Here is a 24,288-nt window from a genome sequence, read left to right on the forward strand (position 1 = left end):
CTAAGTGGTAATACTTTCGATTTTTCCCTTTTCGGTATTATGCTGGCTATGGGTGTGTCTTATATGAGTTTATAACATCGAGGTATGTTCCGTCTATGCCTGTTTTATTAAGAGTTCTTATTATAAAAGGGTGCTGAATTTTGTCAAATGCTTTCTCTATGTCTGTTCAGAGGATCATATGGTCTTTGTTTTTACTGCTATTTATGTGGTGAATCACGTTTATAGATTTGCGTATGTTGAATCATTTTGCCTCTCTGGGACGAAGCCCACTTGATTGTGGTGGATTGTTTTTTTTTTGATGTGCACCTGAATTCAGTTTGCTAGGATTTTATTGAGAATTTTTGTATCTATATTCATAAGGGATATTGGCCTGTGGTTTTCATTTTTTGTTGTGTCCTTTCCTGGCATTGGTATCAACGTGATATTGGCTTCCTAGAATGAGTTGGGGAGGATTCCTTTCTTCTCGATGTTGTGAAATAATTTCTGCAGTATAGGCACCATTTATTCTTTGTAGGTTTGATAAACTTTGGCTATGAAACCATCCCGTCTGGGACTTTTTTGTTGTGAGATTCTTCATTGCTACTTCAATTTTGTTGCTTGACATTGGTTTATTCAGGAGTTCTGTTTCTTCCTGACTGAGTCTAAGGATGTTGTGTGTTTCCAAGAATTTGTCCATTTCCTCAATGTTTTCAAATTTATGTACATAGAGATTTTTATGGTATTCAGAGATGGTATTTTGTATTTTCGTAGTATCAGTTGTAATATCTCCTTTTTCATTTGTGATTGAGCATATTAGGGTCCTTTCTTTTCTGTTTCTGATTAATCTAGCAAGAGGACTGTTGATTTTGTTCACCCTTTCAGAGAACCAACTTTTTCTTTTATTAGTCTTTTGTGTAATTCTTTTGTTACCAATTTCATTTAGTTATGCTCTAACTTCATTATTACTTTTCTTCTGCTGGGTTTGGGATTGGTTTGCTCTTCCTTTTCCAGCTCCTTGAGATGATTCATTAGATTGTTGATTTGTAATCTTTCCGTCTTTTGGATGTGGGCATTTATGGCTATGGATTTTCCCTTTAGGACTGCTTTTATTGAATCCTACAGATTTTGATAACTTGTGCCCCCTTTGTCATTTTGGTCAAAGAATCTTTGGATTTCCATCTTAATTTCTTCCTCGACTCAATAACTGTTCAGCAGTAGGTTGTTTAATTTGCATGACTTTGTGTAGAGTTGAGTGTTTCTGTTGGAGTTGATTTCTAATTTTATTCCACTGTGGTGTGAGAAGATACCTGGTATCATTTCTATTTTTTTTTTATTTATTGAGACTTGTTTTGTGCCCTATGATGCGATCAATCTTAGAGAATGTTCCATGAGCTGATGAGATGAATGTACATTCAGTGGTTTTTGGGTAGAATGTAAATGTGTTTTAGACCCATTTGTTCTAGAGTTCCAATTAAGTCCATCATTTCTTTGCTACTTTTCTGCTTGGATTATCTGTTCCATTCTATAACTGTCTGTTGAAGTCCCTGGCTATTATGATGCTGCTGTTTATCATTTTATTTAAATCAAGTAGGGTTTTGCTTTATGAATCTGGATGTACCTGTGTTAAGTACATAAATATTAAGGATTGTTATGTCTTCTTATTCAATTATTCCCTTCACCATTATCTAATAATCATCTTTGTCTCTCTTTACTTTTGTTGGTTTTAAGTCTATGTTGTCTGATATGAGAATGGCTATACTGGGTTTCTTTTGGTTTCCATTTGCATGGAAGATCGTATTCAATTTCTTCACCTTGAGTCTGAATGAGTCCTTGTGGGTTAGATGTGTTTCCTGGAGACATCAGATTGTTAGCTAGTATGTTTTTAATCCATTCACCCAGCCTATATCTTTTGAATGGGGAGTTTAAGCCATTTACATTTATTGAAAGAATTGATAAGTGGGGTGCAGTTCTTTTCATCCTGTTGAGTTGAACTTTATTGCTTTGTTTTACTTCTTGAGCCATTGTGGTATCTGTGCTCTGACCTTTAGCTTTTGGGTGATTTTACACTGGTGCATGTTTATTGTACTGATCTGTATATAATGCAGTTTTGAGTACTTCCTGCAGGCAGGTGTAGTCTTGACAAATTCCCTCAGTGTTTGCTTGTTTGAGAAAAGTCTTTATTTACTTTTCATATAAGAAACTTAGTTTTACAGGATACAAAATTCTAGGCTGGCCATTTTTCTGTTTGAGAAGATTGAGAATAGGGCTCCAATACCTTCTGGCTTATAAGATCACAGTTGAGAAGTCTGCAGTTATTCTGTTGGGTTTTCCTTTATAATTCCTTGCTGCTGCTTTTTCATACGGCTCATTGGAGTACCTCTTCCATGTTTACTTTGGCCAGTCTGATGACCATGTGTCATGGTGATTGCCTCTTTCTTTGAGTCTCCCAGGAGTCCTTCGAGCTTCTTATACCTGGATATCTAGATTTCTAGCAAGGCCAGGGACATTTTCTCCAGTCATTCCCTCAAATAGGTTTTCCATCTCTTGTGTATTTTCTTCTTTGCTGTCAGGGATGCCTATTTTTTATGTTAGGCCTCTTTACATAATCCTGTATTTCTTGTAGATTTTGTTTATTCCTCTTGTTTCTCAGATCTTTATCTATGACTGGGTTTAACTCAAAGGTGTTGTCTTCAGGCTCTGATATTCTTTCTTCTGCCTGATCTAGCCTATTCTTGAGGCTTTCCAAGAGCCTGTTTTGTATTTCCTTGAATGGACCTTTCATTTCCAGAAGTTCTGTTTGATTTTTTTTTTAGATAATTCAATTTCCATAGTAAATTTTTCATTCATTTCCTGCATTGTTTTTGTGGTTTCTTTGTGTTTGGTTTCTATTTTCTCTTAACAGTGCTTCCTTACAATCCATATTTGGAATTATTCATCTGTCATTTCAATCTTTTTGTTTTGGTTTATATCAAAGGAGTAAGGAGATAATGTTTTCTTTTTGTGGTGTTCTTTTTATTTATTATTAATTATTATTATTATTTGAGACAGAGTCTCACTCCATTGCCTGGGCTAGAGTGTTGTGGCATCAGCCTAGCTCACAGCAACCTCAAACTCCTGGGCTCAAGCAATCCTTCTGCTTCAGCCTCCTGAGTAACTGGGACTACAGGCATGTGCCACCATGCCCGGTTAATTGTTTTCTATATATTTTTAGTTGCCAATTAATTTCTTTCTATTTTTTAGTAGATACAGGGTCTCACTCTTGCTCAGGCTGGTTTCAAACTCCTGACCTTGAGTGATCCACACACCTCAGCCTCCCAGAGTGCTAGGATTACAGGTGTGAGCCACATGCCTGGCCTGGGGGGGTCCTTTTTGCTCTGATATTTAATGTTTCCGGAGTTCATTCACTGATTCCTTCTCATCTGGCCTCTCGGTCTAGACCTCGAGGTGCTAGGTCGGCTTGGCTTACGGACCTGTTTCCAGGTCCCCGAGTATCGATCACTGAGCATGCCTGGGAGAGGAGTGCTGGTCCTGATTTACACCTATGGGGTGTTTTAGCAGGTTTGGTGTACCTCTTGGGTTAGCTCTGACCTGCTGTCTTTACCTCTTCCTAACAGTATGCAGTGAGTTAAGTCCCCCAGCTTACTCTCAGTGATGGTGGGTGGTACTTGTGATTGTGAATCACCCACACCCTGTTTTCTTGGGTTGGAAGACACTACGATGAGCTATATCATTGTTCTCCTTGTCATTGGTTGATATTTGTGTGTTAGAGCCAGCTGCGGAGATGTTCTTTTTTATCTGTGGTAGACTGGTCCCCCAGGTGGAGTACTCGAGTGCTCCAAACTTTGGGAGGGACCCTGTAGCTCCCGGAGGAGCGTGGCCTTGATCTCCAATGTGTTACGAGTGTTCCAATATGTTACTAATGTGTTACGAGTGAAAGTAGAGATTTCCCTCTATAGGAACTAACTTATGAGTCTGTAATACTCATTGTTTTCCATCTAATAGACACATATCCCAAAATTCTGTGGTAAGAACACTTAACATGAGATCTACTCTTTTTATAAAATTTTAAGTGTACAATACATTATTTTTGACTTTTGGTACAACATTGTACAGCAAATTCCTGGAGTTTATTCATCCTATTTACCTGAAACTTTATGCCCGTTGATGAATAATTTCTTATTTCCCCTTCCCCCAAACATTGACAACTACCATTCCAGTCTTTGATTCTGGGAATTTAATTATTTTAGATAACTCATGTAAGTGGAATCATGCAGCATTTGTCTTTCTGTGACTGGCTTATTTCATTTAGTATGCTATCCTCCAGATTTATCCATGTTGTCCTGTATTGCACAATTTCCATATTGCTGATTAGTATTATATGCCATTGCATGTATATACCACATGCTCTTTATTCATTTATCTTTTGATGGACATTTAGGTTGTTTACATATATTGACTGTTATGAATAGTGCTGCAGTGAACATGAGAGTACTAATAATCTCTTTGGGATCCTGCTTTCAGTTCTTTTGGATAAATGCCCAAAAGGTTGCTGGTAGTTCTAGTTTTCCTTTTTTAAGGAACCTCCATACTATTTTTTTGAGGAACTTCTATACCGTTTTCTGTAGTAGGTACAACGGTTTGCATTACCACCAGCAGTTTACGAGAGTTCCAATTTCTCCACACCTTTGCCAATACTTGTTTTCTTTTGTTAGATAATAGCTATCCTAATGGATGTGAGGTGATATGTCATTGTAGTTTTGATTTGCATTTTCATTGTGACTGTAAGAAGTTCTTAATTTTATGTGATTTTTAAAGTGTTACACAAATAATTGAAATTGGCCTGCCCCCAAAACCCGTATGTTATACTCCTTTTCAGAGTTGCATATGGACACTATTTTTCTTTCATGTCTTTTTTTTTTAAATTTATTTATTCATTATTTTTTCTTATTTATTTATTTGTTTTATTTTATTTTAGCGAATTATGGAGGTACAAGTGTAAGGTTACTTATATTGCCCATACCCTCCTCCCCACTCGAGTAAGAGCTTCAAACATGTCCATACCCCAAATGTTGCACATCTTACTCGTTGTGGTTGTATACACCCATCCCCTCCTCCCCCCTCCCATCCTCCTGACACCAGATAAATGTTACTCCTAATCTCAAATCTACAGAAAAGTTGTAGGAATCAAGACCCATATATCCTTCACCTAGTTTCTTCAGTTAATAATGTTTTACCACATTTACTTTCTTACTATCTATCAACATATATAGATTGTTGTTGTTAATTAAACCATTTGAATTTTAGTTGCAGACATTGTGACACTTTACCGCAAAATATTAGACCTCTTCTTTTTAAGAGATATATGCTCCTTTTCCTGCATTACCATAACATGATTAAACTCAAGAAACTTTACACTGATGCAGTATTGTTATCTAATATCAAGTTAATATTCAGATTTCTTCAGTTGCCACCACCACGTAGCTTCCTACCTCTCATTGAAATACGTTTGCCTCTCATGTCACCACACTGTTCATTTTACTCCCTAGGCCTTTTTTTTTTTTGTCTTTTGCAACAGTGGCTACGGGTGGTTTTTAAAATACTATTTTTGAAGCATTAATTTTAATTTAGAACATTATATGTTCTAATGAACAGTTAAGATTAGAAAATAAATATTTTATGACTTTTTGGATATAAAATGTACTTTGGTTTTATTACTCCATGTATAATTTATAGCATATACTTCCCTTCTGCCATTCCTTAGAAAGTAATCTTATTTATTCAAAACCAAAACCGCTTATTTTCCTTATTAGTACATCATTCAGTTATATACTATTTTTAGTTGAGTGTGTATGAATTAGGTACTCTGAAACCTGTGTTTTTACATATTAATTGACCTGCTTTTACATGCTAATTGGAGTGATCTTTGAGGTAGAACACTTAGCAAAATTGAGTATGTGCTCTATAAATATTAACTATTATAATTCAAGTTTTGAAAATAATATAATAAGTTAACACATGAAAATAGGTAATACATGAGTCTCTGAATATTTATTCAGTTATATCTTATTGAAATATTTGAGCAAATATTTATCCTCTTATCTTTCTGCTTCCACTTCTACCACTAGGGTGGGGACCAAATCTTGTAGTTGTTTGGCTACCCTTTTGAAATATGATGTCTTATAAGTATTATAGAATATATAAATTTATCCTTTCTGAGCTTCAAATAAATAATACTGAAGCTATGAAGGTCTAATGTTTGTTTCATCCCTAAGGTTACTCTGCTCAGAGCAATTTCAAAGACTGTGATGCTAAGCCCGGAGCCAGAGTGCGCTCCAGCTTCTGTGTAGCTCTATTTTATTTTTCAAGATGCTCATTGACAAGCTGTGCTATGTGTGCTTCAGGATAAATTTTAAAAACTGATTAACTTAATCCATAGTGTACTTAACAATTTTATCCTTTGAAGGTGGTTTTCTTCCCCTGCATTTCTACCATACCTTGTATATACCTTTGTCATCACACTTATCCTTTTTCATTGTAAGCGTTTGTATGGCTTTCTTTATATACTTTTCTTTCCAGTGCCTTGTCCTCGAGGTCTCAATCAGATAATTGTAGAATGAATGAATAAATGCTGCTCTTTTTAAAACATTGTATAATTTTCAGTCAGGTAAGCTGTTTTATTTAAAAAGTAGCAGGATATAGCAGCATTGTCTATTCATCTCTAAAGAACGTTGTTTCATATTCATATATTTTATTTCGTTCAATAAATTTCATACTTGTTTAAAATTATTTTAAAATATTTACCATAGGGCCATGGATATCTATGTGGTATCTGATTTATCTTTAAAAGAATATAGATTTAACATATTACATCTAGTGAATATTAAGTGTTTGTTGCCTGGGACTTAATAGTGTTCTGTCAGTGTTTCTCAAAATAAGTTACCTTCTTTACTAATATGATTCTGTTGCTTCCCCCACTTTTACTACAATAGATACGACCATATGTGGGATGTTTGGTGCAATATTTGCCCCTTCTTTGGAAGCAAAGTGAAGAACACAATATGTTGAGATGTGCTATTTTGACGACACTTATTCATCTTGTGCAGGTAAGTGACTTCTCTACAGAGTTTTTTTTGTGGGGAGGATGGGAGAACAGGGTCTTGAGAGGTTTTTAGGTGGTTTTTTTTGTTCTTTTAAAAAGTTTTTCATTATTTTTATGTGATTTATGTTAATTGAAAAGCTTCACATTCTACTTTTTTTCATGTATGATCTAAACAGTTTTAAAACAAATTTTGTATGCTTCATACATTTTTTTGAGGACATTTGAAAACTATTCTCTACCTTTTAAAGATTTATTTGATTTTCAAAAGAAAAAAAAGGAAAAATAAACAAAAGAAAAACAAAGATTTATTCGATTAGATGTAGTGGTCTCCAGTGATGATAGACTCATGATCTGTGCAGTCCATTGTACTGTGCATGCAGTTTCCCTGGTGTTCAGGGCTTTTCTGCATAAATATAGCTTATGTTTTCATTTCACTCTTTTTCCTTGATTTAAAATAAAAGTTTTCCCAATCATAACTTGGGAAGGCTGGAAAACAGATAAGTTACTTTTGAAGGGAGAGGAATGAATTTGATTTCAGACATTTTGGCTTTGAAGTATTGTGGTTTAGGAGAGATAGTAGTATGGGTATTTTAGACACATGGAGCAGCATGTGTAAAGTTCCGTAGACATGAGAGAATGTGGTACATTTTGTTTATTTTTTTCAGGCGTATATATTAACCAGTTTTTCATGTAGATAGGTTAAGCAGTCTTAAAGACTTTTTTATGAAAAGTGACAGCATACTGCTTCTCCTCTTCTCTGTTTCCTGTTTGGTGGGAGAATCTTCTTTTGCTGTGATAGCCAGATCTTTTAGGTTTTTTAATCTTTCTAGTTCAGGGTAACATGTTGTTACTTATATTATTTATTCTTGATTTAAGCATTATAAGCATTATGTCTTGACTTTCCTGCACAAAAGATGAAAATTTAATCCTTTGATACACCCTCTATGTTACTCCTATCCTGCCATTCTCCCAATATAGTTACATTGTAACTTAAGGTAGGTACTATTTAAGGTCTTTATTTGTGTGACTATATAAAGGCTATTGAAGGCATATATCATTATGTCATGATTAATTTTCTTTCTTGTACAAGTCTTTCCATCTTCTACCCTTGTATTAATAATTTTGTTTGCTATTATATAAGTTTTCTATTGTTGTATAGTAAAATACCATAAACTTGATGGCTTGAAACTGTATCCATTTATTAACTCATACTTCTGTAAGGCAGAAGTCTGGGCACACTGTCTGAATTCTCTGATTAGGATCTAATGGACTGAAATTGAGGTGTCTGCTAGACTAAGTTTTCCCCTGGAGGCTTTGGGGAAGAAGCTGTTTCTACACTTATTCCTCTTGTTGGCAGAATTTAGCTCCTTGATCTGTAGGATTAAAGTCCCAGTTTACTTGTTGGTTGTCAGCTAGGGACTTCTCTTATTCTCCAGAGTCCAGCCACATTCCTTGACACATCTTTAATGTTAGCATTGGGGAAATTCTCAAATGTGAGATCCCCTGAGGCTTGGATTCTGTGAGTTTCCTTATGCAACCAGCCAGGGAAAACTTTTTTAAAGGGCACATGTGAGTAGGTCAGGCCCACTTGGATAGTCTCCCTGTCTTATGGCTAATTGATTTGGGACCTTAATTATATATGTAAGGTTTCTTCACAATAATATCTAGGTTAGTGTTTGATTAAATAATGAATGGTGTGTCTGCAACAGGGACTAGGGAGCTTAGGTAGCTATCTTAGATTTCTGCCCAGTACACTTAGTTTTCTATATAATTGAACCATACTCTTCATCTTATTCCCTCAGTATGGTCAAACAAACTGTTTCATCATTGTGAAGAAATATGAAAAATTGTTATGCACTTTAGTTTGGAATGGTTTTACTTTATGCTCATGCATAGCTGTTATAACTGGATCCTCAATTTTCAAAAAGGATTCTTGCCTGTCTCTTCTGTGAGGTGCCTGTTTTCCATGCCTCATGTCATGTATTTCTTATTTTACTCCCTCTTTCTGTTTCTGATGGACCCTGTGAATGGCAGTGACATACTGCAAAAGATACATTGGGGATAATTTTTTTCGAGATTTTGCATGTGTAAAAATATGTTTATTGTACTTTCACATTGATTAGTAGTTTGGCTGGTATAAAATTCTAAATTTTCTCCTCAAAATTTTAGAGGCATTTTTCCGTTGTCTTACAGCTTCTAGTGTTGCTCTAGGAACTCTGAAACCATTCTAATTCTTGATTTTTGAATATGTCATCCCTCCTTCTCTTCTCTGACAATTTGTATGATTATCTCTGTGTTTCTATTTTTAATTTCAGTTGGTGTTAGTGTGATTTAATCCATTATTCTGGATAGTTGGTGGACAGTTCAAACTGGAAACTTATGTTCCTGGGTTCTTGATAACTTTATTGTATTTTATTGATTATTTCCACTTGTTCATGTTTTTCTTTCCTCTCTTTTGAACTTTTTGTTACTTATATGGTAGATGCTCTGAACCAGTCATTTACTTTTCTTACTGCTTCTTTTCTGCCTTTTCTTCTCTTTGTCCTTTGTTCTCCTTTCTAGGGGATTTCCTCAACCTATCGTTCAACCTTTTTTTTTTTTTTTTTTTGAGACAGAGTCTCACTTTGTTGCCCAGGCTAGAGTGAGTGCCGTGGCGTCAGCCTAGCTCACAGCAACCTCAAACTCCTAGGCTCAAGCGATCCTCCTGCCTCAGTCTCCCGAGTAGCTGGGACTACAGGCATGCGCCACCATGCCCGGCTAATTTTTTGTATATATTTTTAGTTGGCCAATTAATTTCTTTCCATTTATAGTAGAGACGGGGTCTTCGCTCTTGCTCAGGCTGGTTTCGAACTCCTGACCTCGAGCAATCCGCCCGCCTCAGCCTCCCAGAGAGCTAGGATTACAGGCTTGAGCCACCACGCCCGGCCCGTTCAACCTTTTAATTGAGGGTATTTTTCCCCCTGCTGTCATGTTTTAATGTCTATGAGTTCTCTTTTGCTTTGTTGAATAATCCTTTTGTACAACATTTTATTTTTGTTTCATGAATGCAGTGTTTTCTTTTATTTTACCGAGGATATTAATGATGTATTTTTTCCAAGCTTTTGTCTCTGTCTCATCTCTGTTTCCTTCAAGATACAAATTTCTGTTTATGTTTTATTCTGTTTTTCATATTAGATGTTTTAATTAATCATATCTGTTGATCCTGGGTTGCCTGATTTTGTTTATGTACTTTCTATTATGAAAAACTTGAAGCATACAGAGAAAAGGAAATACAATATAATGAATCACCCAACTTCAAGATCAACATTTTTTGTCTGTAAATTTAGGAGTAGACACTAAAAAGCTGAGTGGAAGGATCGAGTGTGTGTGGGAAGGTTGCAATATGTGAGTTTTTTCCTTTATGATGATCTGGCTAGATTTTGTAGGAGAATTTTCGATGTCAATATTTTGAGGTTTTCCTCATTGAAAGATCGTTCAGTCTCTTGCCTGTTACATACTAATAGAATCTGCCTGTTTTATGTTGTATCCCTGTTCTGGATTACCTGATATCCCTCTTGAGACTGTTTTATCTTACCAGAAAATAAACCACCAGTTTTATGCTGGTTCAGAGGACAACCAGTTGTTTGTCTGCTTATGTATGTGGATGAGATCTTGACTTTTTAAACACTTTCTAAAAGTTGTCTTCTTATTAACACTTCACCTTTACCACCTTGCAAACACACACTTCTCAAAATACCTGGTTACACCAGTTTCTGAGTCTTTTGGAGGTTCTATAATGTAAGTCAGGTTGCTTCTTGTCTACTCCTAACCACCCTGCTGGATTTGAGCCTTGGTTTCTTAGTCTGCTAAGTCAGTACTTGTCTGTCTTTCTACCTTCCAAACTGAATTGCTTTTATTATTCTTATGCTACCTTTGTTCTTATGGTTTTAGGTATTTAAAAGAGATTCTTCTATACCTTTTTAGTTCGTTTTGGGAGAGAATAAGTAGTAAATGCATATATTGAATCTGAATCTGTTAGCTTTTCCCCGATGTTAACATAGTGACTTAACATAATACTATGAGTTGTTTGGTATAGCTATAACATAGAGTAGAGAGCTTGACAGGAAGGCTAAAAGAACATCTCTTCAAGTTCAGAGAAAGAGCTATGATCATTTTTATTTCAGAAAAGTAAATAGGGCACCACTGGGAACACTGGTTTGGAATGGGGTAAAACTAAGCTTAAGGAGAGTAGTTAGGAGACCCTTTCTATTAACCATGAAAAAGATGAAGGGGACCTGAATTAAAGCCATGGAAAGATGGGGAAAGGTTTGAAGAATGTTGAAGAGATAGAATTAAGGATCATTTGGCTGTGGGAGGTGAGGAAGAAGAGGAACCAGGAAGTAGTTGGGATATAATTCATCACTAGGTAGATAGTGGTTCATGTCACTTGAGTTAGGAAATGTGGGAAGAGGAACTGTTCTTTTGGGACAGCAATGAGGTGGTTCAGTATTAGAGTTTGAGATGCCTTCTGGATGATGATATCCTGTAGTCATTTGATTGTCTGGAGTTCAGAGTTGGGTTAAAGGCAGTAGGTTTGGAAATCATCACTGTGTTCGTGGAATGGGAGAAGAGAGCCTTTCTACCCTAAGAAAGGCCAATAGAAGGTGCTATTCTTTTTTTTCCTTAACTTTTTTTGAAATAATTATAGGTTGACAGGAAATTTCAAAGATCGTCCAGCGACTCCATGTATCCATTACCCAGTTCCCTTTACATCTTATGTAATTATAGTATTAATACAGTATGATTTTCTCCTCTTTAATCATTTCCAGTAGTTTTCTAAATAACTGATGAATTTATTTTTGAACTTCCATAATACTGTAGACAATGTCTTGTAGTTACTGTGGGCCCAAAGAGTGTTCACATTTACTTAAAGCTGTACATCAGGGATTAGACACATCTTTCAGCCACTAGCTTATAAAGTATTAAATTTCTTCAACCTTTAACTGAGAGAGTCTTCGTGTGTTTAGCAATTACTTACTTTAGTTTTGCTAACGCTGGCATGTCTTGCTTATGAGGACACATATTTAAGTAAGTAGATAAATGCTAATTTTCCAAGGAAATTTTAAGTCTACTTGATAATCAAAATGAACTTGACTAATTTTTCTTAATGTTCTTTCTTTTATTCCACAAAATATTGAACTATAGATAGTGAAATTTAACTGAATTTTAATGCCAAATATTCTACTTTATTGAACAATGACATTTTTATAACTCTCTTCTTTTGGAAAACTCTTTAATAAGATGTTCCAAATGATTTTTATTTATAGAAAGGGCCAAAATTATACTTCCATTTAAGGATAAACTTTATATATTTCCATTGAAGTGTTTATGTCCCACTGGTAAAGATTGAACTGAAAGACGTATGTGGAATCTAAAAAAAGGTGAACTCATGGAAGCAGAGAGTAGAATGATGGTTGCCTGGGTAATGTCTTGGGCAAATGTCTTAGGGAAAGTATACAAAGTTTCACTTAGAATGAATCAATTCTAGAGATTTAATGTACAACTTGGTGACTGTTAATAATAATGTACACTTGAAAATAGCAAAAAACGAGATCGAACTTAGTATATATATGCCATCAAAAGGGAAATATGTATATATTTTGTGGCATTGTAATTTGCTATAAACTATATTGACATTTGAATTATTTCTTAAGCGAGGAGATGTTTGGTAGCTTATTTGTTTTCCTTTCTGTGTTTATTAGATTATAAATATTATTATGGTTTAGAGATAGATTTTCTATTTTTTTGGTTGTCTTCCAAAGTACTTATAGTGTGATATACTGAATCAGCTTCCCTGAGACAGTGATTAGGCAAACAAGAATTTTAGATTAAACCCTCTCTTCCTCTATCTTTTTATTCTTGGCTCATTAAAAATATTAACAAAAGTTCTTCAGTAAGTACATATTTTCTATAAAAAGCACACAGAAAGTGAAAATCTGTTTGCCTTCTTAGCATTGTTTTTCCTTTCCCATTTTTATCTATTATCAACAGTTTTTTCTTTGCTGTCAGAAACATTTTTATGTATCTATCTGCATATGTATAATAGATATGTAGACATTTTAAAAATTCTTTGACATGTGTAATTGTTATACATACATCTGTACCTTTTAAATCCAATATGTAATTAATTTTGAAAATTTTTTCATTCCATGCCAAATCTTACTTTATGGCTGCTTAGTATTCTTGAATATGAAAGTTCTATAATATAATTATGTTACTGATGAGCACTTAGGCTAAGTTCATTTTAGATTATTTAGGTGAGAGTGTTTACAGAATTTAAAATACCAATGTTTATCCCTCCTCAGTAGTCACAGGGAGGTGAAAAAGAACTATTTCTTATATGTGGAATCTCTTAAAATGTACAGATGTGTGTAGCCTTGGCATGTGTATGTATTTTTACTGCCATTAGGCAATTGAAAAGTATTTTTTGATTTTTTGCTTTACAATTTTAATTAGAGCTAACTTTGTTTTACTATTGTTTATAATTAGGACAATTCTTAAAATATCTGATTTATTATTTATAAATTGGCTTTAGGGCCTTTATATGATAGATGAATTTTTGGTGGGGGGTGGAACCTTAGAGTGTCTTATTGTAAGCTTTATTTATACTTCCCATAGGGATTAGGAGCAGACAGCAAGAACCTGTACCCTTTCCTGCTCCCAGTTATTCAACTGAGTACAGATGTTTCCCAGCCTCCACATGTTTATCTTCTGGAAGATGGTTTAGAATTATGGTAAGAGGAAAAACTTGATACCATGGATCTTTTTTTTTTTTTTTTTTTTTTTGTGGCCTTCCCTACTCATGCCAATAAAGTAAAGGTCATGTAACTGGGCTTTCAATAGTCAGCATCTAAAAACAAAAACATAAAATTGGTTTTCCCAAATTGAGTAGTACAACAGCTCTTTATCTTTTTTGTCAGCTGTTACTCAGTGTAGGCTTAAAATAGACAAAAGTTAAAGGGGAAATTCCAGTAAGAATTCAGCTGCTTTTCATCTTCTGGAATTTGACATGTAAAATGGGAATTTGATAACTTTTCCTAATTAAAAATTGAGTTGAAATTTCCAGTCTGTTATGTGAGATGTTTTGGGGGATATCGAGGCATTATTTTCAACCTCTTACTGTATCTTACCCAGTAAGTATCGAGATATTATACTTCTGTCCCAAATGCAAATAGTCTTTATTTATTATTTTACAGAGTGAATAGAATGTAATATTAAGAGGTTTTTAAAAAAGAAACAAAAACAAAACCACAGCTCTGCTTCTGTGGCAGCTCAGTGCCATAAAATGTTTGTTGATGGCCCACCTGTATGTAAAGAACTGTGCTGAAAAATCCTTTTGTTTTGTTAAACTCATCTTACTGATGGCAACAGTTTTCTTCAGAGAAAATCTTTCAATAATACATGAAAGGTTTAAGAATCCCAGTGTATAAATTGACTATTGGAATTAAAAAAGTAAATCCTAGAAATCAACCATAGAAAAAAATGACATTTGTTTCCCTCCCTTTCTCCCTCCCTACCTGTTTCCCTCCCTTCAGAACTTCCTTCCTTTGGAACTTCCTTCTTTCCTTTGTTTTGCTTAGGTGTTCCAGGAATTAACAGTTTTGGTTCTTAGAAATAATCTTTGGTACAAATTAATGATCTATATCAGAATAATAGAGGAACGATTTTAAAACTTAACTAGGTAGATATTTAATAAGTTGCAATTTGGGTTTCTCATACTCTTTTCTAGATTATATTGTTTGAACTTAAATGGCATCTAGAAAGTTTGGTTGTAAATTAGCATGTTGTTGAAATCTTTTCATATATTTATTTTTGTACAAGGATAGAGTGTAGATCAGAGATTGGCAAACCTTTTCTGTAAAGGGCCAGACAGTAAATATTTTTACTGTCCAAGTCATATAGTCTCTTTCAGAATTACTCAACTCTGCTCTGAGTGTCAAAGAAGTCACAGACAATACACAAAGGAGTGGACGTGGTTGTGCTCCAGTTAAACATCATTTACAGTAGGGGTCCTAAAACTTTTTAAACAGGGGGCCAGTTCACTATCCCTCAGACCTTTGGAGGGCTGTTGGAGAGTGTGGCGCACATTCCACACATGCGCACTGTTGGCTTGGGATGAGTTAGCTGCTAGGCAGGACAGGCATTGGCGGCAAAAACATCTGGCAGACCGGACAAAAGTCCTCGGTGGGCCGCATGTGGCCCATAGGCCGTGGTTTGAGGACCCCTGATTTACAGAAATAAATACATGGGTAGAATTTAGCCCATGAACTGCAGTTTGCCAACCCCTGTTCTAGATTAGAAATTAAAATATTGATCTCTGGCATCCACGTGCTTTTTTGTAAACATATAGATCCTATATGTTGTTGAATATTAGAAAAATTTCAAATATGATAAAGAAATAGACTTATCAGTATTACTAACTTAATATATTGTTCTTATTAAACTGTATAAATTTTCAAAGGATTATATAAATAGGTAATAAAAATGTACCGCTCTATTAATGGTAAATTTTTCCCCCTTATCCTTTAGTTATGTGTAAATGAAAATAATTAGGATAATTTTTTTTTAAATTACTAAATTTATTAATAGTTAAGTTTCTCTAGATTAAAGAATCGGGGCACAAATTTTTTCATATATTTTTCTTAGTGAGTTAAAGCTCATATTTGGAGTTAGATAGATATGGGTGCCAATCCCAGTTATACCACTGTATTAGATGTATCATTTGAATAAAGTATTGTCTTGGAGCCTTAATTTCCTTATCTGTAATATGTGAAAATATCATTCCTACCTCACATGGCTGTTGTGAGGTTGTGGTAGTTTGCTAAAGTGGTTAACACTTTGTACATGGCATTTGAAGCCTGAGAATATATATAAGGTTGCTTAGGAAGAGAATGGCAGATAGAGAGCATTTTGCCTAGGGCAGAACCCTAATGAACTTACATTTCGAGGATAAAAGGGGAGCATCTATGAAGACACAGAAGAGCTATGTACTGATGTAGTTGGAAAGGAGAGTTTTCAGTGGAGTTCTAAGAACAGAAATGAGAATTGGAGTAGATTGAAGAATGAATTGGCAAAAAGTAAGGGGAATAGTAAGTACAGACTGTGAGCATTCATAACTTCTTAGAGAGCTTTTACTATTAGGAGTATGTATGGAAATGGGGCAACAGCAGGCTGGTGACGGGAATCCAAGGTCTAGAGGCCTAAAGTGTAATAGTTTTCTCAGTTTGAACTTGTTAGGGGTAATCAGTACTAGTTGATGTTTGTAGTCATGAATATAGACTGAAACTCTTGGACCAGATATGTCAGTAGTCCTCAACCTGTAGTGAGTTGTATAACTATTTCATTATATATTACAATGTAATAATAATAGGAATAAAGTGCACAGTAAATGTCATGCACTTGAATCATCTCAAAACCATCTATTCCCCACCCTCACCCCCAAACCTAGTCCCAGTTCATGGAAAAATTGCATTCATAAATATGGTCCCTGATGTCAAAAAGGTTGGGGACTGCTGAGATATATGATCCTCCTCCTCCCCCATGGCTGCTCCTTATTTTCCTCTTGATCTATCCCATTAGAGATTTGTTAGTATTATTTTGGCTTTGATTTTCTTCTTCTTTTTTTTCTCCCCCAAAGAATTGGCTTTGATTTTCTTTGTTGTATATTTTTTTCTTATTTATTAATTTCTGCTCTTGTTTATTATCTTCTTGTTCTACTTGCTTTAGGTTTACTTTTCTTTGTCATTACCTACATTCTAAGAATTAGCTAATCAGTTTTTAGCCTTTCTTCTTAGTACAAACATTATTATTAACTTATTAATTAATATTATAAATTTATATAAATTATAATTTACAATTATAAATTATTTTTAATGGCATCCTGAGGTTATTCCTCAATTATTAGTTTATACATATTTATTTTGGTTTTGATTTTCAGTGTCTGTTAGTTTTGGCATTTAGTCTTTTAAAATGCTAATAGAAAAACTTCTACGTTTGCTTTATCTTGGCCACTTAACAGTTTTATTTTTATCTCTTTTAAAAGTTCATTTTTTAAAGAGATTTGTCTTTTTATAATTGTGAAAGAGCTACATCTTAGCTTTGTAAATTTTACGTATCTGTTCTTTCATTAATTTATTTCTGGCCGGGTTTGGTGGCTCACACATGTATTCCTAACACTCTGGGAGGCCAGGGCACGAAGATCGTTTGAGCTCAGGAGTTTAAGACCAGCCTGAGCAAGAGCGAGACCCCCTGTATCTACTAAAATAGAAAGAAATTAACTGTACAACTAAAAATATATAGAAAAATGTAGCCAGGCATGGTGGCACGTGCCTGTAGTCCCAGCTACTTGGGAGACTGAGGCAGAAGGATCTCTTAAGCCCAGGAGTTTGAGGTTGCTGTGAGCCAGGCTAAAGCCATGGCATTCTAGCCCAGGCAACAGAGTGAGACTCTGTCTCAAAAAAAAAAAAAAAATTATTTCTGCTTTAAATTTTTTACTTCTTACATATAATTCTCGGTACATTTTCCTAAACCTGCAAGATAAAAGGTTAATTTATTATCTTTGTTTTTCTTATTAAGTCCTAAAACATTTAAAGTATTTAAAATCTCAGATGTTTTCATGAAGCATCATGTTATGTAATATATGTATGCAATGATTTATATTCCTTTTAGTTCTTTTACATTTAAATTTTATCTGGCATTAACATTGTCATGGTTTATTTTGTTTAGATTTATAGATAATAGATTAGTAGATAGATATAGATAGTAGATATAGGTAATAGATTATATTATTATATAGATAATATAATAACTATCTTTGTTCATCTTTTACATTTTAGCTTTTCTGGTTGAAATTTACTTTTGTCTTCTAGAAAGACCAAATTTTTATCTTTTATGTTTTAACCAAACATGGTTTACTTCGATAGAATTTTAATGTCTTACATTTATTTGGTGAGGTGATAGTCTGTCTTTTTACTTTATGCTCTCTCTTATCAATATTTTTTGTGGTAGGGTATTACTAAATTTTATGTTTTTATAGTCAAAGGTCTTCTTATATAGTTTTATCAAATTATTAGTCAAAATGGTAACTTCCCCCTTTTTGGTGGTAAACAATAGTGCTTTCACTTTGCGTCACTTCTCCTTTATCTTTGTTAGTTTAATCTGGAGTTGCATACCGTGTCATTTTTTTTTAAGTAGTTTAAATTCTTCAAGTTTTTTCCCCTTTTTGAATAGCATGATTTATACTGTGGAAGCTAGCATAGGAAATGAGAGTGACAATAATCTGAATGGGCCTTAAAGGTAGTGACAAAATGGGAGAAAAGAAGCAAGCTTCAAGTAGAACCCTAATCTGGATTCGTTGCCAAGGAGAATGTGTTTATTGTGCTTTCTGTTTCCTTTACTGTATTTATTACAGTGGTTTTATAGTAAATTATAATGTCTGGTATATCAAGTATCTCTCTTCTGCCCTGTCACCCCACTGGTCCTCCCATCTATATAACATTTTCTTTTCTTGAGAAATTTCTTGTCTGTTCTTGGCCATTTGCCCTCTAAATCATTTACAATCAGCTCACTTAATTTCCAGGGAAAACCGTATAGGGATTTGAATTGAAATTGTTTTGATTCTGTTTAACAATTTAGAGAGAATTGATATCTTTATGATGTGGGATTTTTGTGTCCATGACTCTGATAACTTCATCCATTTACTTCTTAATATTGCTTTGATATATAGAAAGTTGATTTTCATATATGCATTGATATATTCAGTGACCTTGTTGAACTCTCTCTTGGTAATTTGAATAATTTGTCTTTAAATTCTTCCTCTCTTTCTTTTCTATAGGTCATTTCTAGGTCATTTTTAAAAATAGTAGATACTAACTTTTTCATCTCTTACGTCTATATCTTTTATTAACACACTTGGCATGTTATGTGAAAGGCCCTCTATATATACACTGAATAAATGTGAAGGTAGACAAGATAATATAGAGTGTTTTTAGAGGCTTGTTTCTGCCTTTTTCTTTCTTTTTCTTGAGATAGAGTCTCACTCTGTCACCCTGGGTAGAGTGCAATGGTGTTGTGGTAGCTCGCTGCAACCTCAAACTCCTGGGCTCAAGTGATCCTCCTGCCTCAGCCTCCTTAATAGCTGGGCATATGCCATGATGCTCAGCTATTTTTTCTATTTTTAGTAGAGTTGGGGTCTCTACTCTTGCTCAGGCTGGTCTCAAACTCCTGAGCCTAAACAGTCTTCCCACCTTGGTCTCCCTGAGTGCTAGGATTACAGAGGTGAGCTACCACACCCAGCCTTGTTTCTGCTTTTCAAGAGAATAGTTTCAACATGTCATCACTAAATGTGTTTGCTATGAGTGATTAGTTGATACTCTCTTATCAGATTAAGGAAGTTCTTTTCTGTTTATAATCAGTTAATAGTTTTTGTAGCAAATATTAGATTTCAAATAGGGGTTTTCCCCCTTTCTTGCTCCTGTGGTGACAATCATAGTTTTTCTTTTATTTCTTTGAGGGGAGAGGAGGTGAGTAGATCAACCAACCATACACTTCTGTGATAAACTACAACTCCTATATGTTATATTTTTTATACACTGATTGTTTTATGTTGCTAATGTGGTGAGATTGGCATGTAATTGGCCTTTGTTGTACTAAGTTCGTATTTATTAAGCATTTAGCACTGATTGTTTTTCCAATTTATTAGTCTGCTTTCTCATCAAAGGACATATCAATTACATTTGGCAGAGGAACATATCAAGAAAATCAGAACAGCAAATAATTTTTATCCTTCCATGACCAATCCATAATTATTATGTTTTTGCTTTATCATTATATATTCATTACTATAGACAGTTAATATATATAGTCTTCCCTCAGTATCCACAGGGGATTTATTCCAGGATGGCCACACATACCAATATACAAACATATTCAAGTTCCTCAGTCCGCCTTGCAGACCCTGCGTATATGAAAAGTTGATCCTGTCTACTTGGGTTTTGCATCCTTCAAATACTGTATTTTCAATATGCATTTGTTTGAAAAAGTCCTTATGTAAGTGTACTTGTGTAGATCAAACTTGTGTTGTTCAAGGGTCACTTGTAGTTACTTTCTATATCACCGTTGCTATGTATATAAAAATTATATTACATAATTTGTAGTAGATTTTTAATTTTTGAGGTATTTGGTAATTTTTTCATAGGAAGATGATTTTTATAACTTACTGTATTGTCCACTTTCTTTTGTCCTTTAGATGAGACTATTTTTTATATTTAAGTTAAATTAATGGCTTTAATGGGCACGGAAAGTGATTTCATTATCTGCTTTTTCTTTGTAGGTTAGTAACATTGGAAAACAGCCCATGTATTGCACCAGAGTTGCTTCGTATATTTCAGAATATGTCTCCCCTTCTTGGTATGTGTCAAAACATAAACTTACTAATGTTTTTGAATGCAGCCATAATTTTGGGTCATTATAGCTAGCTGACTTTCAATTATAGCTTCCCTTTTGATTAAAGTCCCTGATATTGACAAATAAGTTTAATGGTGTTTTAATAGTTTCTAGATTTTTCTGTATAACTTTTTAGAATTATTTCTGTTTATTAAAAAGGGACATTAGGCCGGGCGCGGTAGCTCACGCCTGTAATCCTAGCACTCTGGGAGGCCGAGGCGGGTGGATTGCTCAAGGTCAGGAGTTCAAAACCAGCCTGAGCAAGACCCTGTCTCTACTATAAATAAAAAGAAATTAATTGGACAACTAATATATATATATATATATATATATAAATTAGCCGGGCATGGTGGCGCATGCCTGTAGTCCCAGCTACTCAGGAGGCTGAGGCAGCAGGATTGCTTGAGGCCAGGAGTTTGAGGTTGCTGTGAGCTAGGCTGATGCCACGGCACTCACTCTAGCCTGGGCAACAAAGCAAGACTGTATCTCAGAAAAAAGGGGGAGGGGGCATAAATAACCTCACCTTGCGAGAAAATTTGTAATAAAACCAAAAAAGTATTCTTAGGAAACTAATTACAAATTAAGACTGAATTTTGCCTGATAAAATTTCTATGTGTGATAGCAGTTTCATAAACTATTTAGAACAGTGGTCCCAACCTTTTTGGCACCAGGGACTGGTTTCATGGAAGATAGTTTTCCATGGACATGGCAGGGGTGGGGGGATGGTTTGGGAATGACTCAAACACATTCCATTTATATTATTATTACATTGTAATGTATAATGAAATAATTATACAACTCACCATAATGCAAAATCTAATGCCAGAGCTGATCTGACAGGAGGCAGAGCTCAGGGATGCTAGTGATGGGGAGTGGCTATGAATACAGATGAAGCTTTGCTTGCTTGACAGCTGCTTACCTCCATTTCCTAACAGGACACAGACCAGTACCCATCTGTGGTCCAGGGGTTGGGGACTGCAGATTTAGAAGACAGTATTATAAAATATAGCATAACATATTCTGTACACTATGGTTTTATCCTGCCTTTTTTACAAAGGAATTTTGTACTATCGGTTGTTCACAAATGATCTTTGTATGTATTTATCTGTATTAGCTAATGAATCACCAAAATAAAGATTATTAAATATTAAGAAATTATTTCTTTTTTTCTTCTTCTTCTTTATTTGTTTTATTTTAGTGTATTATGGGGGTACAAGTGTTAAGGTTTCATGTATTGCCCATGCCCCCCCTCCACCCTCGAGTAAGAGCTTCAAGCATGTACAACCCCCAAACGTAGGAAATTATTTCTGTTGTTTGTTGAAGTATTATGAATGAGCTATAAAATCATGAGGTTTAATGGTTTTTAAGCAACACTTTTGGTACATAAACCAATCCAAATATGTATTCTGTTAGTAATAGTAATAAATCCATCCTTTTCTGTTACATATCAACTACCATTCTCAAGTATGTAATAGCATAAATTTTTTAAGTAATATTTTGGTCGTAGAGCTGTTTTGTGTGAGAGTTTACTAGTTTCAGGTTTATAGCTTAAACTTATGGCGTATTTAAAGAATTATGTAGGGTGCTATTTCCCGGCTCTGATTAATTTGCAGTTTGCAAAATATTTTGTTTTGATTGTTTGTAAACTGTAATTCATATTGTAAAACTTAATTTACGTTTTCAGGGTTATAGAAATTCAGGAATCCCATTCTTCAAGACTCTGCCATGAAAACATCTTTAGTTCGTTCATTAGAATTTTGGGTATACTAACTGAATAGTTTAATATTGTCATGAGAGGACATTTAGGTAGGAAAATGGCATGATTATTATGGTGATATTTGAAGACTTTTTTGTTTGACAACATATTCCTACTGAGAAATTTTATCAGAGGCAAAAATATTACTGAGGTATAATGACACACCAGAAAAATAGTCACCCTTTGAAAATATCAGCAAACGTGGGCTAAACCACAATTGTTACTAATTTTAAAAACTTTCTCCGTATTTGTTGGATGACCATGATGACTAGATAATATGATTACTGCTTTACATTTTCTCTGAATTTTTTTGTTCGTCTTTCCTATTCCTCAGAGTAAGTTGAGATCTTAAATTATAAACAAAATAACTATTTGTTTTCCAACAAAGAGCTACTCTAGTTCCAACAAGTAGCAATGCTATTAATCATCTAGCATTCACATAAAAGGAAAAAAATACTAAAGACGAAGATGGGAGTAGTAGGCATTGGTTTCCTAGAAAAAGTTTTATCTTTCTGTGGTCATAGAGAAAAGAATAGGAAATGCCGTTTTCAATTCCCTGTCCTCTCTGATGAAGGTGTTTTTAGTTCTATTATCCCTAACTTGGAGACCATATGCAGTGCTGTGCTGGGTAATCGGCGTGGTGCTTTATACTTGATTTAGGACTGGAAACCTCAACCAGACCCGTTAACAAGTTTGTCATGAACAGGATTCAGCTGCTTTCACAACTGAGCGATTTCACAGAGGAAGAGGTCTCACTTCACCTTTGTGTTAATTTTCCACCCCACATTCAGCATGCCTGGCAATTCCTTTAGCATGGTGGGAGATGGGATTGGTAGCCAGAAAGAAGATATTTAAACAAAAAATATATGACTAACCTTACATAAACATAAGACATTATTTTTAGTGTAGCTTTAGGTTAGTGCTTTAGTGTAGTTTTGCCATAAAAAGCTGTATAGTTGATGCATAATTCTTATCAAATCAGTTAGGACTTTTGTGTTTAGAATAGCATCTGGCACATTGTAAGCACTATTTAAGTGTTTTGCTATTATGTTTATTACTGCTACAGCTATTCCTATTAACATTACTACCATTTTAAAAGAAAAAAGATACTACTGTCAAACTGACTCTTTAGGATTTGTTATTTAACTAAATTAAGAACTAATGAAATTTCAATGTTTTGATAATGGGTATTTGATTTAAACTTTTTTAACTTTTAAAGAGTTTAAAAATTGTATATAACAAGTATCAATTTATATAGTTGATGTGGATACTTTTGAATTATTAATTTTTGACTTTTATCTTTCAAAATGAGATTATGTATAATTCATTTTATGCATTGTGGTGTGTGTATTTGCATCAGTAATATGAAATTCTATTTATATATTATAAATGTGTGTTTAATATATCTTGACATCAGTATTACCTTTATTTTTGTTTAAATATCACACAACTAATTGATGTTGTTTGACAGATAGCTTTCTGTATGTACATTCTTTCAGATATGTTTTTAAATATATATTTAAGTATAGCCAGAATGTTTAATTAATTAATTAGTTTATGAATGAAAAAGTGAAATAGGATCTTGCTCTGTTGCCCAGGCTGAGTATAGTGGCATGATCATAGCTCACTGAAACTTTGAATCCTATGCTCAAGTGATCTCACCCCAGCCTCCTGAGTAGCTGAGACTATAGGCACATGCCACCATTCCTGGCTATTTAAAAAATTTTTTTTTGTAGAGATAGGGTCTCGCCATTTTGCCCAGGCTGGTCTCAAACTCCTGGGCTCCAGTAGTCCTTTTGTCTCAGTCACCTATATTGCTGACATTATAGATACGAGGACTATGCCTGGCTATTTTAATCTTTTAGTAGTATAGATCAAAATGAATACTCAGTTTTGGTATCAGGCAAAACATGTTCTGTGTTAATTAAATCAATGATTTTTAACAACTTGTTTAAATGAATATGATTGCTAT

General features: G+C 34.4%; 1 protein-coding gene across 1 annotated transcript in view; it reads left to right on the forward strand.

The window, feature by feature from the left end:
* The window catches only part of IPO11 (importin 11), a 197,985-nt gene that overhangs the window by 82,249 nt on the left and 91,448 nt on the right, over nucleotides 1-24,288 (forward strand). The window contains exons 21-23 of the mRNA XM_012784031.3: nucleotides 6,969-7,082; nucleotides 13,736-13,851; nucleotides 20,448-20,524. Of these exons, the coding sequence (XP_012639485.1) occupies nucleotides 6,969-7,082; nucleotides 13,736-13,851; nucleotides 20,448-20,524 (307 nt within the window). The remainder of the gene's footprint in view (nucleotides 1-6,968; nucleotides 7,083-13,735; nucleotides 13,852-20,447; nucleotides 20,525-24,288) is intronic.

Source organism: Microcebus murinus, chromosome 11 (genome assembly GCF_040939455.1).
Source record: "Microcebus murinus isolate Inina chromosome 11, M.murinus_Inina_mat1.0, whole genome shotgun sequence".
NCBI classification, from domain to species: domain Eukaryota; kingdom Metazoa; phylum Chordata; class Mammalia; order Primates; family Cheirogaleidae; genus Microcebus; species Microcebus murinus.